The sequence below is a fragment of the Myotis lucifugus genome, unplaced genomic scaffold (genome assembly GCF_000147115.1).
Source record: "Myotis lucifugus unplaced genomic scaffold, Myoluc2.0 scaffold_61, whole genome shotgun sequence".
Taxonomy (NCBI): domain Eukaryota; kingdom Metazoa; phylum Chordata; class Mammalia; order Chiroptera; family Vespertilionidae; genus Myotis; species Myotis lucifugus.
Window position 1 is genome coordinate 2,882,373 of NW_005871109.1, and position 24,370 is coordinate 2,906,742.

Below are 24,370 nucleotides of genomic sequence, written 5' to 3' on the forward strand. Positions count from 1 at the left end.
TTATTACATTAAGAAATATTTATTGTAAAAATTCAGTCATTACAGATGAACTTGGTAAGAAATTCAGAAGTTGGTCACTACCCTTAATTATGGGTCTTTTCCCAAAGGAAGCTTATAGTTAACAATTCCATGTGTATTGCCTCTCAGAGCTTTTGTGTATGTAACTCATCTGGCGATTTTGTTAAACTGCAGATCCTGATTCAGTAGATGTGTGATGGGCCTGGCATTCTGCATTTCTGATAAGCACTCATCTTATGCTGATGCAACTGGTGCATGGACCACACTTTGAGTCCAAGGTCATGGGGTATGTGCATTGCTAATTTTATCATGTATGCCAAAGTGCATTTCAAAGTGATTGTACCAATTACACTTTCACCAGCAGGACACATGAGTACTTATTTCTCTTACATTCTCTCTAATATTTAAAAATTATCACATTAAATTTGCCAATCTGTTAAGGTGAGATATGATATCTATATTTCAAAAATATATTTCCTGATTTTTAACAAGTTTAAGCATCCATTCATATATTTATTGGATATTTATACATTCTGTTTAGTTAATTGCTTGCTCATATTCTTTTTAAAAAAATATATTTTATTGATTTTTTTACAGAAAGGAAGGGAGAGGGATAGAGAGTTAGAAACATCAATGAGAGAGAAACATCGATTCAGCTGCCTCCTGTACACCCCCTACTGGGGATGTACCCGCAACCAAGGTACATGCCCTTGGCCAGAATCAAACCTGGGACCCTTCAGTCCGCAGGCTGATGCTCTATCCACTGAGTCAAACCGGTTAGGGCACTTGCTCATATTCTTGCCCCATTTTTCCTTTTGGGAATTTTTGCCCCTCTGTTTTATTGGTTTATATGAAATTTTTATACATTTTGGATATCAATCCTTGGTGTATTAACTATCTTACAAATATTTCCCTCCAGGTCTAAAGAACAAATTCCCACTTGGCAGAGCTGTCTAGTGATTGAATGGAAGCAGAGCCACTCAACAATCCCTTGTTGGGGAGGAACTTGGTGCCTCTATTATTAACGGTGGGAGCCTTTCTCTTTATATTAATATAATATATCAAATTAGAACTTACCCGACTGTACTACAGTTGTTTGTTGATCTCCTCCACTAAACAGTGATCTCCTGAGCACAGGGGTGCAGGTCTCCAAGGCACCTCTGCATTGCCAGTACCCAGCACTGGGTCTAGCACAGAGCAGGCACTCAGAAATACTTCGTGCAGTGGTTCTCAACCTTCTGGCCCTTTAAATACAGTTCCTCATGCTGTGACCCAACCATAAAATTATTTTTGTTGCTACTTCATAACTGCAATGTTGCTACTGTTATGAATCGTAATGTAAATATCTGAAATGCAGGATGGTCTTAGGCGACTCCTGTGAAAGGGTAGTTCGACCGCCAAAGGGGTCGAGACCCACAGGTTGAGAACTGCTGATTAGTGGATGAATAAGTGGACAGATGGTTAAATGGGTCTAGTTGCAGGATTCCTGTCAGGATCTGCCCTGCAATTCAGCTAGGAGTTGCCTTGGGCCTTTCAGTAACTGAAGAGGAGGAGCCAAGAGTCTTAGAGCCTTTGCTCCTAGTTAGAGAAAAATTTTCTCTGGGTGGCTTGTCTTTCTCTCCTTTCATTTACCTTTCAGATACTTCGGTGCTTAGAAATAGTAATAATAACAATAGCCAATGCTTATATAGTGCCTTTAACGTGCTTTATATACATGAATTCATCTAATTCTCAAAACAGCTCCACACAATAGGTATTGTTATTATTATCTCCATTTAGTAGATGAAGGAACTGAGGCACAGAGAGGTTAAATAACTTGCTCAAGATCATACAGTTAGTAAATGGCAGAACTGGAATATGAACCCAGCTGTTTCTGCTCAAGGGACAACATAAAAAACACTAGGCTTGCCCCAATGTTCCTCTTTGTTCTCCTTTTCTCACCCAGTCATGTGCCTTTTCTGTGATTGGCTCTCAGTCCTATGGCTTGGCAGAATCCAGTCTCAGACCTATTGTTCCTTTATCTCCTTTGCTGCTGAACCTTGCATCCATCCCTGCAGGAAGCCCCAACAATCCCTTTTATTCTAGGGACCTGGCAACCTTACTTCCATGCAGCCAGACCAGGGATTGGAGCTTTCCACCTTGAGGGCCCATTTTCTCCCAGTAGCCCCCCAATTCCAGTTGCTACTTCTGGGCCCGAGGCTTTGTATGGTGCTGCCATCTGGTGGGTATAGATAACCACTGACAACACTCTCTGATGAGTGGACCCCTGCCATTGGCCAAGGTTGGTCTACTATTCCTTTTTAACCCCCAGTCAGGGAACTTCGCTTAGAATGTATTTAACTGATAGTTAAGCTCCATTAATGACTGGCTTTTCTAATTCTGGTATCAAAGATAATCCAAGTAAAGGCTTAGTACTGGTGGGTGAGAAGTCCTACTTAGCTGCCCCTCAAATCACCTGAGGAGAGCAGCTGCCTATATAAAAGATGGGTGCAATCCAAAGGTTGTGCTGCGAAGACCCTACCAGGAATCTCCAGCCTTTTTGTAGACTCCTCTAGGTACTCACTTTCCTCTTGTAGACGGAGTGGAAGGAGACCCCCGACTCAAATGCTAGGCATAAGTTTAAAGAAACACATTGTACTAGATTCTCTGTTAGTCTGGCTCACATCCATTATCTGACTAACTTCACAGTGATCTCCTGAGGCAGGATTTATTTAAAATAAAGATGAGGAAACACTTAGGAGTTAGGTAAATGACCTAACTTGAGAATCAGAAACATCCTTCCAATTCAAGAATTATTTTTAGCAGCTTTCAAGGCTCAGAAAGGAGGCTCATCTGGAAACTCTGAGACCCAGGTTGTAGCCACATGTCTGGAGTCAACTGGGTAGGGCCCTGAGCAACTGGTCACGAGACAAAACCTCAGGGGCTCAGTAATTGTTTGTATTGAATGGAATTGAATGGAGGGCCAAAGATATGAATCTCTACTCAGGATCCTATCCTATATAATAAAAGGGTAATACGCAAATCGACTGAATGGCAGAAAGACCGGCTCTTCAAAGCAGGAGCTGCACCCTGGTGGTCAGTGTGCTCCCACAGGGGGAGCTCTGCTCAGCCAGAAGCTGGGCTGAAGGCTGGCGAGCACAGCTGCAGTGGCAGGAGACTCTCCTGCCTCCGCTGCAGTGCTAAGGACATCCGACTGCCAACTTAGGCCTGCTCCATGTGGGGAGCAGGCCTAAGCCGTCAGTTGGACATCCCCTGAGGGCTCCCGGACTGAGAGAGGGCGCAGGCCGCGCTGAGGGACCCCTCCAAGTGCATGAATTTCATGCGCCAGGCCTCTAGTTGTTTATAAGAAAGATTACATGAGGACTAAAAACCTTTGTGGGCCAAGTTTTGTGCTCCCTTCCAATCTACTTGTTTATAACCAAAGGGTCGGGAGTATTAAGTTTGAGGGTACTGGGGGCAACAGTCCCTGAAAACCAGCTTTCCATTTTTACCATCCTATCAGCCTATGGAGATCACTGTACTACTGATGGCGAAGACAGACATTATGAATAGAAAACCACTGTGCTGGAGCCCAGTTAGGCAAGCTGAGTACCTTTCTTCAGTACAGCTTCAGTTCCGGTTAGCTTACATTAGAGAGAGAGCACTGATACTGGTTGGGGAGAAACCAAGTATTGCTAAATAGGATAGGGTTCATAAATTTGAACTCTGGCCTGGAAGGGGAGGAACCATATTCTGGAAGGAAACTCACCTGATCCTGAGCACCCATTATGTGTCCTGAACCAATTAAAGCCCTTTCTGGTGCATTCTCTCATTTAATCCTCACAACTAATCCCTTCAGCAGGTCTTGTTTACATTTGACACGTGGAGAAATGGATCCCCAGTGACTTTTTGAAACTTGTCCAAGCTCACATAACCTGGGATTAGAGTCCTGGAGTCTGGCTGCACCTCTGGTGGATATTCTTTAAACAGGTCATCTGGACCCTGTGCCTTTTCAGAGTGGAGAGCCTGCTCTGCATTCTTCTTTGTTGCATCCATCCCTCCACAGTTACACATTAGAGGATCAGCTGGACAAAAACGTAAGGTCACACAATCCATGTTGCTTTCTCTTTGAACCTTATTTTTAAACTTGGGGCCTCCTCCCTAACCCCTACCCCCATCAAGAATGTGAAAATGAGTACAGCTTTTCTCCCTCTAGCCCTGTGATGGTTTAGGAAGATGCTGGGAGGAGCTGGACTTCCAGGGCTTCTCCTGGGAGGGTACAGAACAGAAAGGAGAACTAGACCTTTCTCATTAGCAGTACCCAAGGCCATTGCCTGTACACCCAGCCAGCCAGAGGAAAGACCAGACCCTTCATCTGTGAGCTGGTTATACTTCCAGAGGAGAAGAAGGGGAGAGGCAAGTTTTTATTCCCTCATGGATAGAGATTTCTATACCTTGATTTCCTCCCCCTTCCCCACAAATAGCATATGTTCTTTCCTCTCAAATTTATGGACACATACGTACTCTCCTTTTCTGCTCTCCCCAGCTCACACCTATTGTTCTCCCTTCTAGCTATGGGTAGAGAGAAATCTTCTGGGATCCCCAGTTGGTGTCTGTTTTCACAGCATCTTTTAGGGGTTTAGCACTGGTCAAAGGGCCCCTGGCTGATGGCTATAAAGTGCCCCTTCTGTGGTTTTGTGCTCTCCCTCTTCGGTGGGGCCGGTGCTTTGAATCCAGAAGACATCACTTGAGGGAGCCACAAGGTGTACAAGGTGGGCATGCAGCAGGCTGCCTCCCTGAATCTTCAGGCCAGGGAAATGCATGCTACAGATTGAGAAGAGGAAAGAAATATGTGTTTTAAAAAGTCTTTGTCTAAAGGAATTCTATTCAGGTGCTGAGAAGACGTGAGTTCAGCAGAAAGGGGTAATATGAATATCTGCTCTAATAACAAACAAAATAGTGTCAGCCATTGGAGTCCAGCGTGTGCCTTTGCCGACAGTCACAGGCCTCCCTAACATCAACCACAAGAAGCATGCATGCGGGCTGTGCAGTTCACAGAGAGCTTATCCACCCGCTCCTTCCCCAGGGATGATTCTGTGCTGGGTGTCCCTATGCACTGAGATAAGCCTGGTCCCCCATTGGAGACAACGGGTGTTATAGGGCACAGGGTGGTCCTGGGGATGCACAGACTTAAAAAAAAAATCTAGATCAGGGCAAAAATCTTTGAGGGGGATGATGGTAGTGGTGGTCCAAAATCTTCTAGGAGATGCCTAGGAGGTTGGCTCCATTGACAGTTGCCAAGTTTGGCGACATCCAGGAGGCCAGGGGACAGGGTAGAGGTCAAAGTGAAGTCAAGGAAGTAGTGGGTGCCTACAGGGCCTGACCAAGGGCAAGACAGGGCAGGTGATCCCACACATGCTTCCTTGGCCTCTGAGTCTTGGCAGCCAGAAAGACAGTCCAGGAATTGACTGGTGGTGCCAGCGCAAGAAGCCCCAAGGCAGGGGCCAGGGAGGGACTGTGAGCTTAGGGAACCCCCAAAGACGGGAAGTTCCAGAGCATGAGCAAGAGGTGGAATTTACCTAGAGGTGGAATCTGCAGACCGAGGGGCTGGGACTGGCAATGCGTCCTCGCCAGCAGCTTGGGGTCTGGGGCAAGAGCGCAGGTGAGGGTGGTTGTTCAGGCTCACCCCTGGAGGGCGGGAGCCAGGCGCGGCTGGCAGGTGGGGCCTGGGGGCTGGACTCCGCCCCCCCACCCGCCTCCCGCGCCCTCCGCCTTGGTCCCGCCGCCCAGCACCAGCCCCTCTCCCAAGCCGGAGCGCGATTGGTGGCGGCGCTTGTCGCTCGGAGGGGGCCGGGCGCTCTGCTCCGCGGCTCTCGCCGCCGCCGCCGCTGCCTTCCCTCTAGCAGTGCGGGCCGGTGGGACCGCCGAGGCACCCGGAGGCTGGCGATGGGAAGCGGCGCGGCCGCGGACCCAGGCTGTGGCAAAGTTTCCCAGGCGCGCGTATTGGGGCTCACAGCTGCCGGCCACCCGTGACCGCTCGGAGAAGGGTTCGGAGATTTTTAATTTGGGAAAAAATCCACCTCATTTCCTTTGTCAGGCTCGCTCTCCGGGCGGCCAACGGCGGGAGCGACAAACTTGGGCACCGCGGCTCCGCAGCCAGCAGACTGAGCTTTGGGGAATCTCGGGACTCGGGTGCTCGGGTGCCCCGCCGCCCGGGGCGGGCCAGGGGGTGTGAGCGCGGGGCAGTCCAGGGCGCGCACCGTGAGGAGGGGCCCCGGAGCTCTATATGGAGGAGGGAGCCCAGAATGGTGTGCACCAGGAAGACCAAAACTTTGGTGTCCACTTGCGTGATCCTGAGCGGCATGACCAACATCATATGTCTGCTCTACGTGGGCTGGGTCACCAACTACATCGCCAGCGTGTATGTGCGGGGGCAGGAGCCGGCGCCCGACAAGAAGCTGGAGGAAGACAAAGGGGACACCCTGAAGATTATTGAACGGCTGGACCACCTGGAGAATGTCATCAAGCAGCACATCCAAGGTACGGGAGCCCCGGGAAACTTGGGCCGCCCGTGAGGCCCGGGAGTGCCCAGCGCAGCGCGGGGTGCGTGGGTGCCGGGTCACAGCTAAGGAGCGACTGCGGGGCTGAGGCTGCAGATGCGAGGGGGGCTGCGTGTACGCTCTCGCCGGAGTGCGGGACCCTCGTGCCTGCGGCCGTGCGCGCTTCTCCAGGACACACGTGTGTGCTGCTCACCGGCAGTGTGGGGGCGCGCTGCACACGTGTCCAAATGTGCGTGTGACTCCGGGCTGGTTGCTCGCAGGCTCTCGGGATCCCACACAGGTCCGACTTCAGTGTGTGTACGTGTGACTGTGTGTGTGTGTACAAGAGAGCGCACGCAGGCTTTCGAGCTCATTTGGCTACTGTAGGGGCCACGGTGAGATGCCCGCGCGGCCTCAGTCATTGGCATTTAGAACCCACAGGCTGCGGGACGAGCGGAAGCTGGGAAGATTGCAGAGCCCCAGCCCCAGCCCCGCGGTGCGCGGTCTGTAGGGGGAAACGCAGGGAGATCCGTGGCTGGGATCTCACCACCACCACCGCCTTTGGCTCTAAGACCCTCTCTAGGAGCAGGTGTGGACCCGGGGAAGAAGGGTCGGCGCCTGGAGCTCTGTGTATTGCCGTGGCGCCTCCGCTTAGGATCTAGGATCGGGAGAACCCGCCCTGGGCTGCGCCTTCCTCACAGAGCCGCTGGCAGCTGGATGAAGGCCCTTCCCCTTGGTAGCTCCACTCCTGGGCCCAGGGAGTGGCTGGGCGGAGCAGACAGACCCGCCTGGGTGGGTCTGGAATCCAAGGCAGTGCTGGGAGGTTTCACTCCAGGCCTGGGCTGGGGCCAAGGGGAGGATGGGGTGCTGGGCAGGCGCTCCATCCAGGTGACCTGGTCCAGCGAGCTGTCAGAGGCAGGGAATGGAGAGCTCCAGGCACCGTCTGTACGCAGGCTGTGCACACACTGCAGGTCTCTCACGTTCAGTTCACACTTATCTTTTCATTGCCACTCACAGCCCCGGCTTTCTGCCAGGCCTGTGAGCTGCTTAAGGGCAGGCTCAGCTGAGCCTAGTTCACCTGTAAATCTGGCAGGCCCACCTGGCTTTGGTTCCAGCACCCCGTGCCCCCCGTAGAAGCACTCTCTTTTGTTTACACGTGAGCGTCTAGATCCAACTCTTGCACCTGCTGCTCCTGCCGGGGTGGAGACAGCTGCTCTCTCCACGTTTGGTGTGTTTCCTCACTGTGTCCAGAATAGTTCCTCTCCGAGCAGGTCCAGGTGAGTGCAGGTGAGGTGTGCATAGCCACGGTGCTTCCTGACTGATGACTTCAAAGCAGGTTCATGGCGCTGACACTTCCCCAGAAAAGGAGACGGTTGGCAGCTTCGCCTTCACACCTGCCTCTGCCTCTCAACCTGGCACAGGGCTCGGCAGACCCATTTATCTTTCCCATGGTGCCTGTTGCTGCTCTTTCTTACTTGTCCTCTTCCCTCCCCTGGGTCTGGGCTGACAATTCATCAGCAATGGAAGTACAATGTTTGCCCCAGGGTGACTCAGAATGTTCCCAGGGAGACACAAGGCCATTCCTTACTTTGACATTTTCAGTTTGCCCACAGATTTTGAGAGATTTTTAATTCACAGATTCTCTTTCTGTATCTACATCCCAGAAAATGAGTCTCTTATGTTTCCCAGTCTGGTCAGGGAGGAGGTGAGCAAAATACTACTTTGGAGAGCAGTGAGGAGACACTCTTAACCCATGAGCTCATCACAGAGTGGGCCCCTGTCATGTTGAATGTGGACCATGTCACATGGTTGATAAGGTTCTGCATGAAAATGAGTGCAATGTTGAAGTTGAAAGGAGCCTTTGTGATTTTTTTTTCTCCCGGGAAACCTTATAACTATGCATTGTTTGGGAACTTTCAATTTTATACCTACAAACACTGACAAGGATGGAAAAAGAAGAGGGAGCAGGATCCTTAAAACATGTGTTAGTACCGTTCTCTTGAATGTGTGCGATGCCTGTATTATGACTCCTGTGGATATTCAGAAATGACCAGGTTCTCAGGACAGGTTCCCAGAGGATGGTGGGGAGGGGTTGGTGACAGGAAATGACTGGACAGGAGGCAGATGGAGGGCAGAGGTTACATGGTCGGTTGTGCCAATGACAACTGACAGCTTCCTGTGGTGCTAGAGCCATCCCTGAGCTGGGATTTAGGGGATTTAAAAGGAAATTTAGGGATTTACCGTATTTAGGGGTTTACCTACAACATTTGGGACTGGCCAAGTGCCGTGCTCTGAAGGCAGAGGATGGGAAAGGACAGATTAGACTCTTGTACTTGATGATTTGGGTGTTTACGTATACTCCGCCGTCAGGTGTTCTGTAGTCAGTGGAGACTTTTGAGCAATTCAGTTTACTCTGCTGAGCTGAGGGGGGAATAAAGGATAATAATAATAGCTAAAATTACCCAGCATCTATTACATGCCCAACACTACTCTAAGTGCTTTCCATATATTTACTAACTTAATCCTCACACCCCTTTGAGGTAGGTAATATTAATTTCATTTTACAGATGGGGAGGTTATATGACTTGTTAAGGGTCAAGGGCAAAGCCTTGGCCTTACCTGAGATGTTCCAGGAATGACACTGGGAGGTAACTTCAGATACAGAAGTGAATCAAGACACTTCTGGTCCCTGTCATAGCAGACTTGTTTTCAAAGGACAATAGAATTTCTCGTATTAAACAGAGTCAGGGTTTGTTAGTCAGTTAATGGAAGAATTGGTTAAAGAGGGGAATGAAACATTACCTACATGCATTAAATATTTTATTTTACTATTATTCACTGATGTGTAGTAGTGCAGGAATTTAAAGCCAGCTAACGTGACTTCAGAGTCTGTGTTCTTAACCATATACTCTGCAGTCTCCTAAGAGGGCCAGTGGATCAAAGGGGGACCAGTGCTCGTCTGGATGGGGGATTTGATATCAGAGTGAGATACCTCAGAGGTGGGCCCCATGATGGCATCATAGCCTCCCATCTTGGAGATTTCCTAAATAAACTCAGGAAGCTCTGGGGTTTGTTTTGTTTCATGCGGAGAGGCAGAGGTTACGTTCACTTAAAAAGTGTTTGAGGAACAGCCAGGACATTTCCTGGCATTCACAGCGAGTAGGTATTGGATGGATGCATGGATGAATGAATGAATACACAGTGCAGACGCCCAGTGCACTGCTTAGTCATTAATGAAACATTTCCATTCGCAAATGAATATGTTTTGCTTTGGAGCCTTGCTCAGGCTCCTCTTTGCTTTGGAAGAAAAGTTGTCCTGAAAGCTGCAAATGTCACAAAATGTTCTGCAGGATGTTCCGTAGGACTTGCAATTAGAAGAGACTTTGGAGCATCACCCTAGAGGTCTGTTCCAGTCATGACTGAAGAGTTTATTTTCCTCTTGAGGGTGGCAGTGATATTTCATTTTAATTTGTTTTCTGATTGAATGATTTAATTAGATGGTGTTTGGGAATCTCTTGGGAATGTAAATTGCAGTTTTGAGATTTATTTATTTTTTATTTTTTTTGCCAAATAGATGGTAAACGGAAGGGTGGATAACTCCAAATTTAAAAAATAGCATCCTGATGGGTTGGGAACACAAAATAACTGTTAGAACAGATTTGGTCTTAGGAGGAGAAAGATCGGATTACTTGAGGTGGTGAGGTGGAGAAAGTAGAGGGATGCTGAAGTAGGCCTAAGTGTTGGAGAGCTTAGGAAATGTCAATGTTAATTCACTTCTTAATTTGGAAGTCCAAAAGAAACAAAAACAGCATTTCCCTTTTCTTGATTAGTATCTTTTTGAGTCTGAAAAAGAATGTGCCAGTATGAAAGAAAATACTTAAAAATGTATAAAAGTGCCTCTAATTTATTTATTCTACCCTCAAGACAGCCATTTTGCTTTGTGAGCATTCCCTTCCAGCTTTGTCCTTCTGTCTCCATCTGTCTCTTAAAAGCAAAGGTGTAGTCGTGGTTTACATGTAATTTCCTATTCTGATTTTTTCAATTTGCTTTTTGTTAGAAGCATTTTTTCATGTTTGCTACATGGTTTATTGATTCAGTCCTTCTCTACTGGAGACTTAAATGTGCCAGGAATGACACTGGGGAGGTAACTTCGGAAACAGAAGTGAATCAAGACACTTCTGGTCCCTGTCACAGCAGACTTGTTTTTAAAGGACAATAGAATTTCTTATAATAAACAGAGTCAGGGTTTGTTAGACAGTTAATAGAACAATTGGTGAAAGAGGAGACTAAAACAAGATATTACCTACATGTACTAAATATTTTATTTTACTAATCTTCAAAAGGTACATTCATTTACCAGCCTTCTGATGTACGGCTGAGGCCTTGTCTTTGGCCAGCGTGTGCTTTCTGATCATCTTCCTTGCATAAATCACACCCATAATGTGCTGTTTACAATGTCTGAATTTTTATTGTTTTCCTTAAAATTCATTGAGAACCTAAAGATGCTTATAAAGCAATCTCAGTGTAGGAGCTTACATTTTTATGATTCTGACTGATCTTTTGCAGTCATTTTGCACTCTTGTAATTTGACTGCTATGTGAGTGACTAGCTTTGTAAAGTCTTTCCAAAGCATTTAAATTAATTTTCTTAGAAATAGCAACTCTCATCTTTCTAGTAGTTGTGTTCCATAGGCTCATATAACATGTGATTAAATTACATTGTTACAAGGACAAGTACCCAGAGTATAAACACATTTGGGAACAAACCCATTGGGCTGTTGGTAAGCATACAACTCAGTTGCTAGCGGGAGATTGAGTGGGGGTAGGAGAAAAAGCTGGCACAGAGGGACAAAGGCATCCTGCAGTTTGTTTCTTTGGGGGAATGAAAGCATGGTGAGTCTGGAGAGATGATTCAGAGCAGGATTTTTAAAGAGAACTTTTACAGTATTTTTAATGACTGCATAATATTCCATCATTAATATAGCATCGTTGACTTAACTATTTCCCTATTTTTGAACCTTCCATGTTCTGTTACAAATAATGCAGAAATAAACATCTTCACCTCACTGTTTTCTTCATTTGGATAAGTGGGATTACCATCGACTCAAAGATATGAACATTGTAAGGAAAGATTGTTTTTCAAAAGGAAAGCTTTTGTACATGGCCACCAGCAATGTATTATTGTACCGGTTACATGGAGACTGGCCAGCACTGGGTGTTACCATTCAGCATATTCCGGGAAAATATAATCCCTGTCAAATATCCGATTCTTTTGCTTTCTACTCCTTTGATGACTATAGAACATAATATCCTCCCGCTGCACCCATGTGTGATTTCACCCGGCACTGGTGTCCTTTTGTCAGTTTTCCTCTTGAGCTATCAGTGTTTGTGATTTGTGTGTTAGATAGTTATATTCTACTTACACATGTCATACATAAATAATACCTGTATTCTATATGACATATGTGATTTTTGCTTTACAGAGATGCCTTAGGGCAGTGGTCGGCAAACTCATTAGTCAACAGAGCCAAATATCAATAGTACAACGATTGAAATTCCTTTTGAGAGCCATATTTTTTAAACTTAAACTATATACGTAGGTACATTGTTATTAACTTAATTAGGGTACTCCTAAGGCTTAGGAAGAGCCACACTCAAGGGGCCAAAGAGCCGCATGTGGCTCGAGAGCTGCAGTTTGCCAACCACGGCCTTAGGGCAATGGTTTTCAAACTCTGTCCCCAGGAACCCCAGGCTTCTAGAAGGTTTGATCTGGGCCCTAAGAAATGAAAGGGGCAAGTGAGGTCTCCTGGACCCCTCCCCACTCCTTCAACCAGTGCAGCTCCTCTGTCATCTGTCTTATGTTTGGTGTTCTGTAAAATATTTCATTTTTTAAAAAGCTCTGCTTTTTTTAAAAAAAATGTTGAAAATCACTGTTTTGGGAGAAAAGAGAGATCAGGCTGTTTCATTTTTGTGAGGGATGATAGTAGCAGAGAGAATTCAAGAAAGTAAACAAATCTAAAAGGAAATTGAATTCCTGGGTGGTGTACTTATAACATCTCTTTCCCCTCCTGAATACCATGATTAATAATGTATTACAATTGTATGATTAATTTCTAAATCCATTATCTTACTTCATTGAGTCAAGATCATCCCAACAATAGGAAATAGATTAACTGCTTTTTGTTTCCTAAAAATTTATTAGGCATATTATGTACATATATTAATGTATATCAGGTCAGTAGAAGTTGGTTGCTCATGGTGGTTAAAAACCATATAAGGTCCTTAAAAATCAGAAAATATTCTAGGCCTGGAGATTGGGAGATATTTTGCTCCCTACAGCTTTTAGATGTCACCTAGAGTTGGTTAGTGTCCTCCTCATCTGATCTCTGACTTGGTGGGGTTGTGAAGAAGAGGCTATGATCTTTGCTGGATGCTTGCAGTTTATTTGAAGAAAGGGTGTCATTTATTATTATTTTTTTAATTTGCATTCTTTTAAAAAATATATATTTTTTATTGATTTCAAAGAGGAAAGGAGAGGAAGAGAAAGATAGAAACATCAACAATGAGAGCGAATCATTGGTGGGCTGCCTCCTGCATGCCTCCCACTGGGGATTGAGCCTGCAACCTGGGCATGTGCCCTTGACTGGAATCAAACCTGGGACCCTTACAGTCTGCAGGCCGACGCTTTATCCACTGAGCCAAACCAACCAGGGCAAAAGGGTGTCATTTAAGCAGTAAGGCTATTTGTCCTTCAGAATGAACTGTGGCATGTGAAATTATATTAGGAACAGTGATTGATATTTTGAGAGAGTTCAATAGCAGGATGTAGAAGTTGAGCCCAATTACCTTTATTAATAGCTCAGGACCACATCTTTATGGACTAGAAAGACCTTGCCAAAGAATACAACTTTTTCCCATGGCCAAAAAATTTTCATTTTTATCCAGAAGTGTGTAGGCTGTAAAATAAATGAGTTCCACATTCTTTCCCACTCACTTGACATAAATTGTTATTTGCCCTTGATAAGTAGGCTGATGTAGAATCTCAAGGAGAATTCAGAATGAAATGTCGGAGAGCCACCGTCTGGTTTTCTGCTTTTTGAGGGCCTCAAAGGTCAGCTTCCGTTGCTTGGGTTAGGCTGATCTGTTTCCCCAAAGGTATTAATGGGATTCAGAGCCACATACAGGGTTACTGGAGTATCTTCATTACCATCCTGTAGGATATCGGACTTCACTTAACTTGAAAAGCTGAATGTGCCTTGATCTGAGGCTTGAAGGTCTCGTTAGGATTGTTGCCCCTGGGACAGGCAGGCTACCCTGTGGAGAAGCAGATAGGACGTTGGTCCATCTGGGGGTGATACTGCACAGAAGTTCCTTTGGGGAAACACTAAGCTGAATGTGAGTGATGCAGGTAGCCAAGAATCAGCAAGGTGGGGTTTTTGGAGAAAAAGGATTAGGCATGAAGCTGGAGAGGTGGACGTTCATATATGTGGGATGGGTACTAAGTCTGCTGGTGGATGATCCAGATTCAGTGATTGGTGGGCTGCGCTGCTCTTCTGGCTTTGAATGTCTCTCTAGGGCTAGGGGTTCTGCCTTGAATTTGTCAGAGATTTGATTATTTGCTGGCACCTACAATAGTCCTCTTACCAAATCTCACTCTGCCTTTGGGGTCAGCTCCATTCCTCAATGCAGTGCTTGAGCACAGGAGTTCTTGATATTTTTTCCTTACACACACACACACACACACACACACACACACACACCCCTTCACACCTTCACATGCAGGGCACATTCCCCAGGGCAGGGTCAGGATGCATGTCCCAACATACTGCATGCATTCACTTACACTCCATTTCTTTTTCTCTCACTTCAGAAAGCATATTAGTATGCAAGAGAGTGTGATAACCTTGAAATCCCTTCAATTTATTAAACTTAATCATTCATAAGCTTTGGTACTGAAATTATTGTTAATAACAAATTACTGAACAACTGTTCCATCATACAGTATGCAGTGGCAGTGATCGGGAACAACTGCTGTTCTGGAATCTTCTGTGTGGGTCTATGTACTCTTTGTGGACCCAGCTGAGGGCAGCCCACAGCAGCTTTAAGCATGAGGATTCCTGCTTATATGAACACTGATGCTTTGGTAGTTTTTCTGGCTACATGATTATGGATTTAAAATATGTTGGTCGAACAGACCATCCCAGTGGCTATGCAGTTTTGAGATGTAGTCCTTTCTCACTGCCTGACGTTTAATTTCAGTTCTGTGAATCAGGTTTGCTGAAAGCCCTGAATGTCCAGCCCCAATGAACAGTGACAGGCTTCCTGTATGATGCCACAGCTCAGATGGTATTCGCACCAGCCAGCACACTTCGCTGAGCTATGTCTTGTTACCACTGTCCTTTAAGAGCTCATAAGCATACAGGGTTTGGAAAGATCCAAGGCAGTGGCTTCTGTACCCATCTCCTCGGGACAGATGAGAATAATGGAAAATGATGCCTGAAGAAGACATGAATGGGTTCATTGCACCGGGGTCGAGTCTACGTCTCAGAGTGAGCACCCTATTTAAGATGGTTGGGTGATGCATCTGAACAAGTCCTGGTGCCTTGTGTGGCTTCACCAGTCCAACCTGCTCATCTTTGTCCTCTGGGACTTAGAGTTAAAGGCCATTGAGATCCCAGAGGAGCGGGAAGGTAATTCAGGGGCCCGGGCAGGACAGCATCTGAAACTTGGGTTAGTAAGTGTCATGCTAGTGGCATCTGGGGACCTAGGGGAACAGCACCAACATTGCTCGAGCCTATGACTATGAGAGTAAGGATGCTCAGGAGAGATGTGAAGCCTCAGAAGTGACTTGATTTATTTGAAAAATAACAGGCCTATAAAGAATTGAAAATTGATTATATTAGAGGGGGATGGAGGAAGAACTACCGCTGAGGTCCCGGACTGGGCTAGGTACTGTCCATGCATATTGTTTTTTATCTTCAGAGCATGGTGAGGGAGAGTTTTAGGGGTGAGAACATAAAGACGTAGAGACTTAGAGAGTTTGCACAAGGTCACAGAGCTGATAGATGGTAGAGCAAAAAAAGGTAAGTGTCTCCAACATCTGTGCTCTTTACCGAATAGAACATATCAACAAGACACTCTCACAGACAGAGGACCGGAAGATCATTATATCAGAGACTGTGTGAGAGTCGAAGCTCAGAGGCCATGGTTCAGGTGGGAGAGGGAGCCAGGCAGATGTCTTGGTCTGTCCTTGTGTAAGCAAGGAACCTTGAGGTCAGGTCGGGGCGCCAGAGTGAGAAGACCTTGCTTTGGAGGGGCAGTCATGAGGGCTTGGAGAGAGAGCCCTTTCTCCTGGCTCTTATGGATCCACTGGGTGTTATGGGGCCTGCGGGAACTTGACCTTGTAGGAAGAGTGGAGTGTACCAACTGCAGACTCAAGCTCATTCATGTTCCACATGTGGCTTTCGAGCACCTCCAGTGTGCCAGTCACTGTGCTGAGTGCTTTCCTGTGCACTGACGTGTCTTCTAGGGTGACCAACTCGTCCCGTTTGGCCAGGACTCTCAGTGTTTTAAAACTAAAAGTCCTGGGTCCAAGAAGGCCCCTCAGCCCTGGGCAGACCTGGATGATTGGTCATCCTCTTCATCTCAGTGAGGGTGGTAACCCTACTGATTGATTGCACCACACCCGTGTCTTCTGCTCTCTGTTCTTGAATGTTGACTTTGTCCAAGAGTTAGAAAGAGGACAGTGAGAGACCCAGCAGCCCCGTCCTACCCACTACCCAGCCCATCCAGGCTGCATCCTCTCTCCTTTGTTATTAGTTCCGCCTTGGCGCTCTGTGATTTTTAGCTGTCTGAGCCTCTTAGGATTTGGAAAGGGAAAAGAAACAATTGCTGTAAATGAAAGCTCTAATAAAGTGATTTGGGCACAGAACATCAGCAGCTGTTTATTTGCCCCAAACAGTAGGAGTCTGTATTCATAACCTTGTGAGTTACATGCTAGGAAGTTAAAAGTAAGCAAGAATCTTACTTGAGACCCGCAAATGTGACTTTATTCCTTTATTGAACTAATCTCTCTTCCTGTATATGCTGGTGACATTTTCCATTATCCACGTGGAAGATTCCTTTGGATCTGCTGTTACAGGTTATTTAGCTGGGCCTCGGCGAGGGTCCCAGAGCAGAGGGCTTTTCCAGTTTCTCTTTATTGCAGTCCTGATGCTGGGTGTTTATGTGGTTCCTGCCTCGAAGGATCTCGGGGAGTGGGACAGGCTTTGTCTAATTAATCATCTTATTTCCCTGACAGAGAGGGAGCCACGGAAGGATGGGAGAGGGAGACGCTTTAGACCTGCCTCTCTGTTCATGGCCCTGGAGGGAGTCTTTTAACATTTTGGTTTCTTTTGCTTCTAAATCTCAGTTTAATAATAAACCGAGCCTCTGATTTGTTTTATTTTCTAAAGGACTGTATGGAGGAAAATATCACATGCAGGGATTATGATGTAGACCCTCCAAGTCTATAATTGGGCCAGGCTTTAAAGAAAAAAATTGTTAGAATCTGGGGAGTTATGCTGGGAGGGGAAGCCAGTGGAAAGTGGATAGAAGATATTTTTATCAGTGTTTCAAAAATTGGAAAAAAAGAACCAGTGATGAAGTATAGAAATAGGTCAGAACCTGTCTGGGAGATGGGAAGGGGAAGAGAATTAATATTTGTTGAGCATCTATTATGTGCTAAATGCTTTACATGGGTTACACCATTTTAATGTTGTAAGCAACCCTGTGGAATGGTGTTGTTACCCCCCCACCTCCCCCATTTTATAGATGAGGAAATCCAGGCTCAGCACCTATCATTTACTGTCCAGGGTTATGCGGTGAGAGTAGGAGACAAAACCTTGTTACCTCTACCAAGCCCCTTAGTAAGGGGCTGGGGACCCTCTTGTTTTTCTGCTCTAGTGATGCTGATCAAGGGAAACAGGCTCATCCCTATGTCTCAGCAGAAACTTTTCAGGTGAGACTGGAAGAAGGATTCATGAGAGCAGCAAGGCCTTACATGGGTTACAAAGTGACTGCTTTGTGCCTTCTTTCCTGGACACGCAGGAGAACAGCTGTGCCAGGAGCTGGCCAGAACAAGCACTCTGACAGGCAGAGAGCCTCCCGACATGGCTCTCTGCAGCTGGCAGTGTTGTGTGTGTGTGTGTGTGTTTTTTTTTCCAGGAGAGGACTTAGTGTGAACAAGACCATCTCTTCCACTCATTCAGTTCACAACTTTATTGGGGGGGGGGGGGCGGGTGGAGCGGGTGGGCGTCCAGTACAGGGCAGGGTCAGGCCAGGGACGGTAGAGGGGTCTGGCGCACACAAAGGAAGCAGCAGGCATGCCCAGGTCTGCCAGAGCTTCCCATTTAAATGAGGTGGGTTACTCAGGGTGCCGTGCATGACACAGTGGGCCCTAAGCTCTGTGGGCAGAGGTAGGAGGTAGACCCCAAGGTTCATATTGTTCATTGGGGCCTGCGGGGCCTATGGGATGATTGGGAGAAACTGCAGACATGCCTCCCGGTTTCTATTCTCCTCTATTTGGGCTGGAGTTTGATGGTGGCCTGGGATGTACTCCTGCCTTCCGCTAGTCACATGCTCACATTCTTTCCTTCCTTCGTTCAACCAGCATTTATTGAGCACTTAGTAAGTGGTGGGAATATACTAGTATCAATGGAACAAACACAAAAATATGAAGGGGTTACAATGAAGTGAGGTGGTGACTCAACTAGAAGCAAAGGCTTGAAGAAAGTTAGGTGGGGACTCTGTCTGGGGGAAGAGAGTTCCAGGTGGAGGGAACAGCCAGTGCAAAGACCCCGAGGTGGGAATGTGCCATGTGTTGTGTGTGACTGGGGAGCAGTGGTGTGGCTAGTGGGGCCAGAGTAGAGTCATTATAGGGAACAGGCTGGGGGAGGGGCAGCCAGGGGCCGCTGGGGAGCAGGTTGTGCAAGCCTTGGAGACCACTGTGTGAGGAATGCTCTGGGAGGAATGGGGAGCCACTGGAAAGGGTGAGAAGAGGAACTTGCTCTTAAAGGCATCCATCGGGCAGTTCTCTGGCTGCTTCCTGATACCTCTCATGGTCTTGACACGGCGCCAGGTGTGGTGCGGCCATGACAAAATACCTGGAACAAGGGTCCTTTTCTTTAAAAGGCTCATCATCAGGCTGGGCAGACAGCACAAGAAACGATTGAGGCTCATTCATAATCGAATGCAGTGCGGGTTAAAGCTGAATTCTAGGAGTGCCTCGTCAGAACAGACTTCAGGGAGGGCTTGGGACTTATGACACATCTTTGAAGAATGAGGAGGATTTAGAGGAGTGTAGTCGGGAAGATTAGCGGAATGCAAGTTAGATATTCAGTAAAACCAACAGTTACCTTGAAGAGGGAAGCCCGGGTTCTCTCAGTTAGTGTGCAGGCCCACAGGGATCGGATCAGCACTGCCGTTTCCACGCCGGTGACCTTGGGCGAGTCTCTTCATGTCCCAGAGCCTCAGTTTCCCGAACTGCAGAAATGACAGTCGCTCTGTCAACACTGCAGGATTGTTGTGCTGAGTAAAGGAGGTGACGTGCAGGAAAGCACCCCACCCTGCCTACCACCTTTTCTTCAGTCTTCCTTTTCCCCCTCTTTCCTTCACTCCCACTCCCTTTTCTTCTTGGAGCTTGGATAGAAAGTATGGTCCGGAATACATTTTCTGGTTGTACACCTGGCATTTCAAATGTGAAGCCATTCCAGTGCAATTAGACACTGTGTGTCAGGACTTCCCCACTCAAATCCAGCCTGAGAGAGTCATCGGGGAGATTAGAGGGAGCCTGACTCAGGCTTCTCAGCTGAGACATGTTGGAGTGTCTGTCTGATCTGACTGCTCCTCCGAAATCCGAAGCCTGCGGGCCTGGGGACTGCCCCTGTCTGCAGACAAATACTTATTTCGTAAGGCCGCTTGGCATGGCAGTGGGCAGCGGACCTGTGAGGAATGTGGTGTTTGTGGGGAGCTTGGCGGGTGGGAGAGTCATGCGAGGTGTCCAGTTACCTGGCAGAGAGTCTCATTTCTGAGGGAGAGCCTGGCTGGGGAGAGACCGCTGTTTTCCCCATCTCGGCCTCCCCAGAGAGTCGGAGCCGCTCTGCCTGTCTTCCTGCCACGGTGAATTTGATTTAGCTCCAAGCAATGTGACTTATAATTTCAACTGCAGGCAGGAAGGTGTGATTTAAGACAATTGTCAGGAAGATTCAATTTAGTCTTTCTTCCTTCCCCCTCTACAAAATGTGCATTTTGTTGCATGATATAATTTTAGTATACACTCTTTACAACTCAGATAGATGTAGTTTCACATTGGGAAGGTACACTCTACATTTTTTTTTAAGTACTTATCTATTTAAAGTCTCCTTAGTGACAGCAGGAAACTAGGCTGGCTTTTGTTTTTTCACGAGTGAGAATTGTAGGAAATCATTCTGATACTTCCTGGGCAATAAGCCTTTCTTTTTTTTTTTTTTTATTAGCAAGGTTTCTTGATTAATAAGTGATTTGGGTCACTTATTAGTAGGGAGGAAATTGCCTTAATGTAACAATAAAATTATTTTATTTACTTAAAACTGTAGAGTTGTGAATTTTGAATATTTTCAACAATAGCCAGTTGCTCTTAGCAAAACAGGCATAAGTATTTTTTACTTAGTAATTACTTTAGAAGTACAGAGAGTATGCATTGATTTTTGTAAATAGAAAACTAAATGTCTTATTTCACCCTGACTCATACGGTATTGTGCTGCTCAGTGCAATCCTCCCTCTTTCTCATATATTAGCAAAGAAGGGTGAGTTTTCTCAAGTCGAATCTCAGTTGTAAAGGTTCTAGCCTAAAGGGTCGTTACTTAAGAATCAGAGCATGCTAGAGCCGGAAGTTAACATCAGCTCATCACCCTCAAACTGTTTGCTGCCCTGACTAGAGTAGAACATCGGCCAGTGCACCAAAGGATCATGGGTTGAGTTCCCAGTCAAGGGACACATACCTGGGTTGCAGGTGTAATCCTGGACCTGGTCGGGGTGTGTGCAGGAGGCAATTAATTGATGTGTCTCTCATATCAATGTTTCTCTCTCTTCCTCCCTCTCTCCCTTTCTCCCTCCCTTCCTCCCTCCCTCCTTCCTTTCCACTCTCTCTCTAAAAATCAATGGGAAAAATATCCTTCGGTGAGGATACTTGTTTGCTGAGGGACCCAAGGTTCAGCACAACTTGGTGACCACCCTGAGTGCCCTCCCATGGGCCCTAGAGACTCTGGGATGGGCATCTAGGAGTCAGTCCTGACTCAAGTTTAGAAAGTTTCCTTCTACATCCATTGCTTCCCTCCACCTCAGAAGAGCTTCTGCAATGGGAAGGTAAATCCTTAGTTGTATATTCTCAGATGAAGGCAGACGCTTAAGGGGCCAAGGGATGGGTAGATTTTCAGATGGGCAGGTTTCCTTCCATGGGGTCCCAGGGGATAAGGCTAAAGGGGCCCTCAGTCCCCTCTCCCTGTATGTCTGGGCCCCTGAGGCCTGCACCCTAGCATCTTCAAGGTTGGGGATCCTTTCAGGGTTGGGGATCATCTTCAGGCTTGGGGACATAGCACTGTTGAGCAGGACCTGACTCGGATCCAAGCAGTGCGTGGGAGCTCCTGATGATGCTGAGTCTGTATGGGGAGCAGTTATCTTCCCAGCTTTTCAAATCCCAGTGGTGGTGCAGATGGAGGAGGAGCAGAGATTTTACATCAAAGAGAGGAAAACAGAGAAAATTTAACATTTAACAGGCACCAACTAGATGTTTGTTTAATTCACTTCATAGAGTTTAATCCTTAAAATAAGCCTGAGAGATCATTAGCCCCATTTTACAGATGAGAAAATCATACTGTACTGTGACTCTTAACCTGCTTTTCCCATCACACTGTGGGTTCTCCGAGGGTAGAGACAGGGCCCTATGTTTCCCAGTTTCCGGTTTCACACAGTGGCAGGCATGTCGTTGGGACTAAGTAGAAATTTGTTGAGTGCCTGAATGAATAAATAGCAGGCCTGCCTAAAACCACTTACTGAGAGGATTCGTATCCGGGTCTGGAAGGGAGGTCAGGGGACTGAAGGGCTGCTTCTCGTCCCTCAGGCTTGGGGTGGCTTGCAGATGGCTTGCGGGAGGTGCTCTCATACTGCGTCCTCCTTCAGGGTCCTGGGCAGGAAAACACGTGCTCCTGGGGTCTCTTTCACGGCACCTCATGGCTTGTCCTGTGCTTTCCAGGCTTCATCACAGGGAAGCGGCAGCGCAGTGGGGCGTGTGTGTGAAATGTGCTTCCTGCACTGAGATTCCCCCGGAGGCAGCTGGTGAGAGGCGCATGAAGCCTTCAGGGGACCCCCGATGTCTTTATTTTCATAAAGCTGTCACTTGTGGTCACTTTCAAACGAAAGCAATCTTGTGGGTACAGAAGGGGGAAAATAAACCCGCACTGAAAGCAGAGAATAATGCCCGCAAAGATGCAGCTGAATGGAGGACAGAGTTGAGGTCATTTAAACGGGCACCTGGGGAGTCAGCAGGAAGGAGAAGGCATGGTTTGATTGCCTCGAAAGAGTGGAGAATTCCTCAGGGCCTGGGGTAGGGGAAAGGTGTCCTTTGGCTTCCCGGCTGAGGTGATACCTGTTTGGCTTCCTGTCCCTGCTGTGCCTGTGAGACCCTCAGGATGGATCCACGGGTGGGGGTGGCAGGTGGGTGGCAGGAGTGAGTTGGGACTTGCTTTTTCACACCCAGGAGAAGTGGGGGTGGGGGGGCTGTCTGCAGGGAGGAGCACTGTCAGACAAGACATCTCTGGAGTCCGGAGTGGGTTGTCCTTCCTGCCCTGTCGAATTCCTTGGGCACCCCAGGCAGGAGGTGGGCACAGGGAGAAGGTCCTCTGTGACCCAGCCCATTGGACAGAGCAGCCCGTTCGCAGAGCCACAGGTTACTACGGTTTTTCTTTTCCCATCATTCCCCGATATTTTCTATTTGAAAAGAGTCTTTTAAGCAGCAGGGTGGAAGAGGGCATAGTAGACATCGGGGGGAAAATGGAAAATGTCATTTAAAAATGGCTATTCGATTCTTTTTTACCTCAATAGACAGATGGCTGCCTCACCTTTTGCCCATGGCCAGGAGCAAGAGCCCGATGGGTCTGCGAGGAGAGCAGTGATTTTATTTTTCTTTTCATTCCGAGCAGATTGTGTAGCCCTGGAGGTGTTGGGGACCAGTGGAATGAAACTCTGGGCTGGGAAACTAATTATGCCGCCCTGCATGGCTGAGCTAGTTAATACCAAACTGTCACCAGGCTGATTCTTCCCTGGGGCAGAAAAGCTTCCCGAACTCCTCATCGCTCTCTCTCTGCCTAGGGAGAGGAGGCCTTTGGGTTCTGCTGGTTTGAGAGAACAGGAGCAAAATCCAGGAAGCTTCTGGAAGCTCTGAAACGGTGCTCTGGGTTCTGGCTCCAAAGGTGGCCTCTGATACACAGCAGCCCTGCCTCCTCCAGCTCAGATGAGGTGCTGACTTTCGGAGTCAGACCCACTGGGTTCAAATCCAGGGGCTGCCACTCACTGGTGTGAGGTCGCTGGAGGCTGCCCAGAGTACCGAGGACTGGAAACGGAGTGCTTGTCCACCCTGTCCCTTCCCCCTCCCCAGCAGGGTGGGCTCAACAATGTGTCGCTCGAATAGTAAGCCTGCCTCACTCTACTCATCCTTAAAAGGAGACCCAGCCAGGTGGAGGGCATGGTCAGCAGGGTGTCACTTATGGAGACCACACATGACCATGGATACTCAGAAATTCAATTATGCTTTCAAATGGATTTTTAACTTCTTAATCAAACCAATACACATCTGTGAAAAATGGATACACAAATATGAGTAAGGCATATTTATTCCATCTGTAGATAATAAAGTTGTTATGCTTTGCAACGGTTCTCACTGCAGTATTTTCTGCTCCCCTTCCCCCCTGCCCCCCCTCCCGCCCCGCCCACCGCCATGGGAGAACTGTGGCCCACAGTCTATGCAGACCCCAGCTAGCCAGGCATCTCCAACAGCACTGGGTCTAATAAAATCCATGGGTCTTTTGAAGGACAGAAAAAGAATTTTAAACATTGGTGGAAGCATTTAAAAATATAGCCTTTGTGACAACGAGAACATCATGACTATTCAGCTTGTGCACAATCTCAAGCAATTAGGCAGATGTGTACTTCCAGGGAGGGTGTTATCCTGATGGCTGAGGGCACTAGGGCTGCTATCATTTCAAAACCAGATTTCCCTGGTGCCTTCGGGGTCTGATTTCAGGGAAATTTGGGGGTGAAGTCTCAGAGACATCCTATTTCCTTCCCCCACCTTTGCCAGGGCACATGCACCTTGCCTACATCCATATACCCACACTTAGCTCAGAACTTGCCAAGTCTCCCGAGAGAAGACTCCCTGGTTCTGAAAGCTGAGGTGGCAGCTGATGCAGAGGGGCAACAAGGCAGCCTGCTCCAGCCAGGAGGACGGCTGTGACGTGGTAAAGCTTAGCCTGGGCTGGTTTCTGTCGAGAGCCCAGTTCTCTCCATGTTGAATTCCCACCAGAATTAATTGTCTTAGGGGAAGCACCAAGCACCAATGGAAAGAGTTGATGGAAGACACAGCCTAGAACTGTGCCCTGTCAAAGGAAACTTTGGATCCCCCAGGACTTTCTTCTGACCTTTCAGGAGAACCAGGGTTTTAGCAACTACAGGGTGAGGCAAAAGTAGGGTTACTGTTGTGAGTACACAAAACACAGAGTTTATTCTTCTTATGATTTATTAATGATTGTATTATCTTCCATACAC

General features: G+C 47.3%; 1 protein-coding gene across 2 annotated transcripts in view; it reads left to right on the forward strand.

Moving 5' to 3' along the window:
- Window positions 1–5,815: 5,815 nt before the first annotated feature.
- GALNT18 (polypeptide N-acetylgalactosaminyltransferase 18) overlaps window positions 5,816–24,370 on the forward strand; it is a 288,108-nt gene continuing 269,553 nt past the window's right edge. For both annotated transcript variants that reach the window (XM_006089610.3, XM_014456606.2), the window contains exon 1: window positions 5,816–6,537. In XM_006089610.3, the coding sequence (XP_006089672.1) occupies window positions 6,303–6,537 (235 nt within the window). In that variant the 5' untranslated portion in view covers window positions 5,816–6,302. The remainder of the gene's footprint in view (window positions 6,538–24,370) is intronic.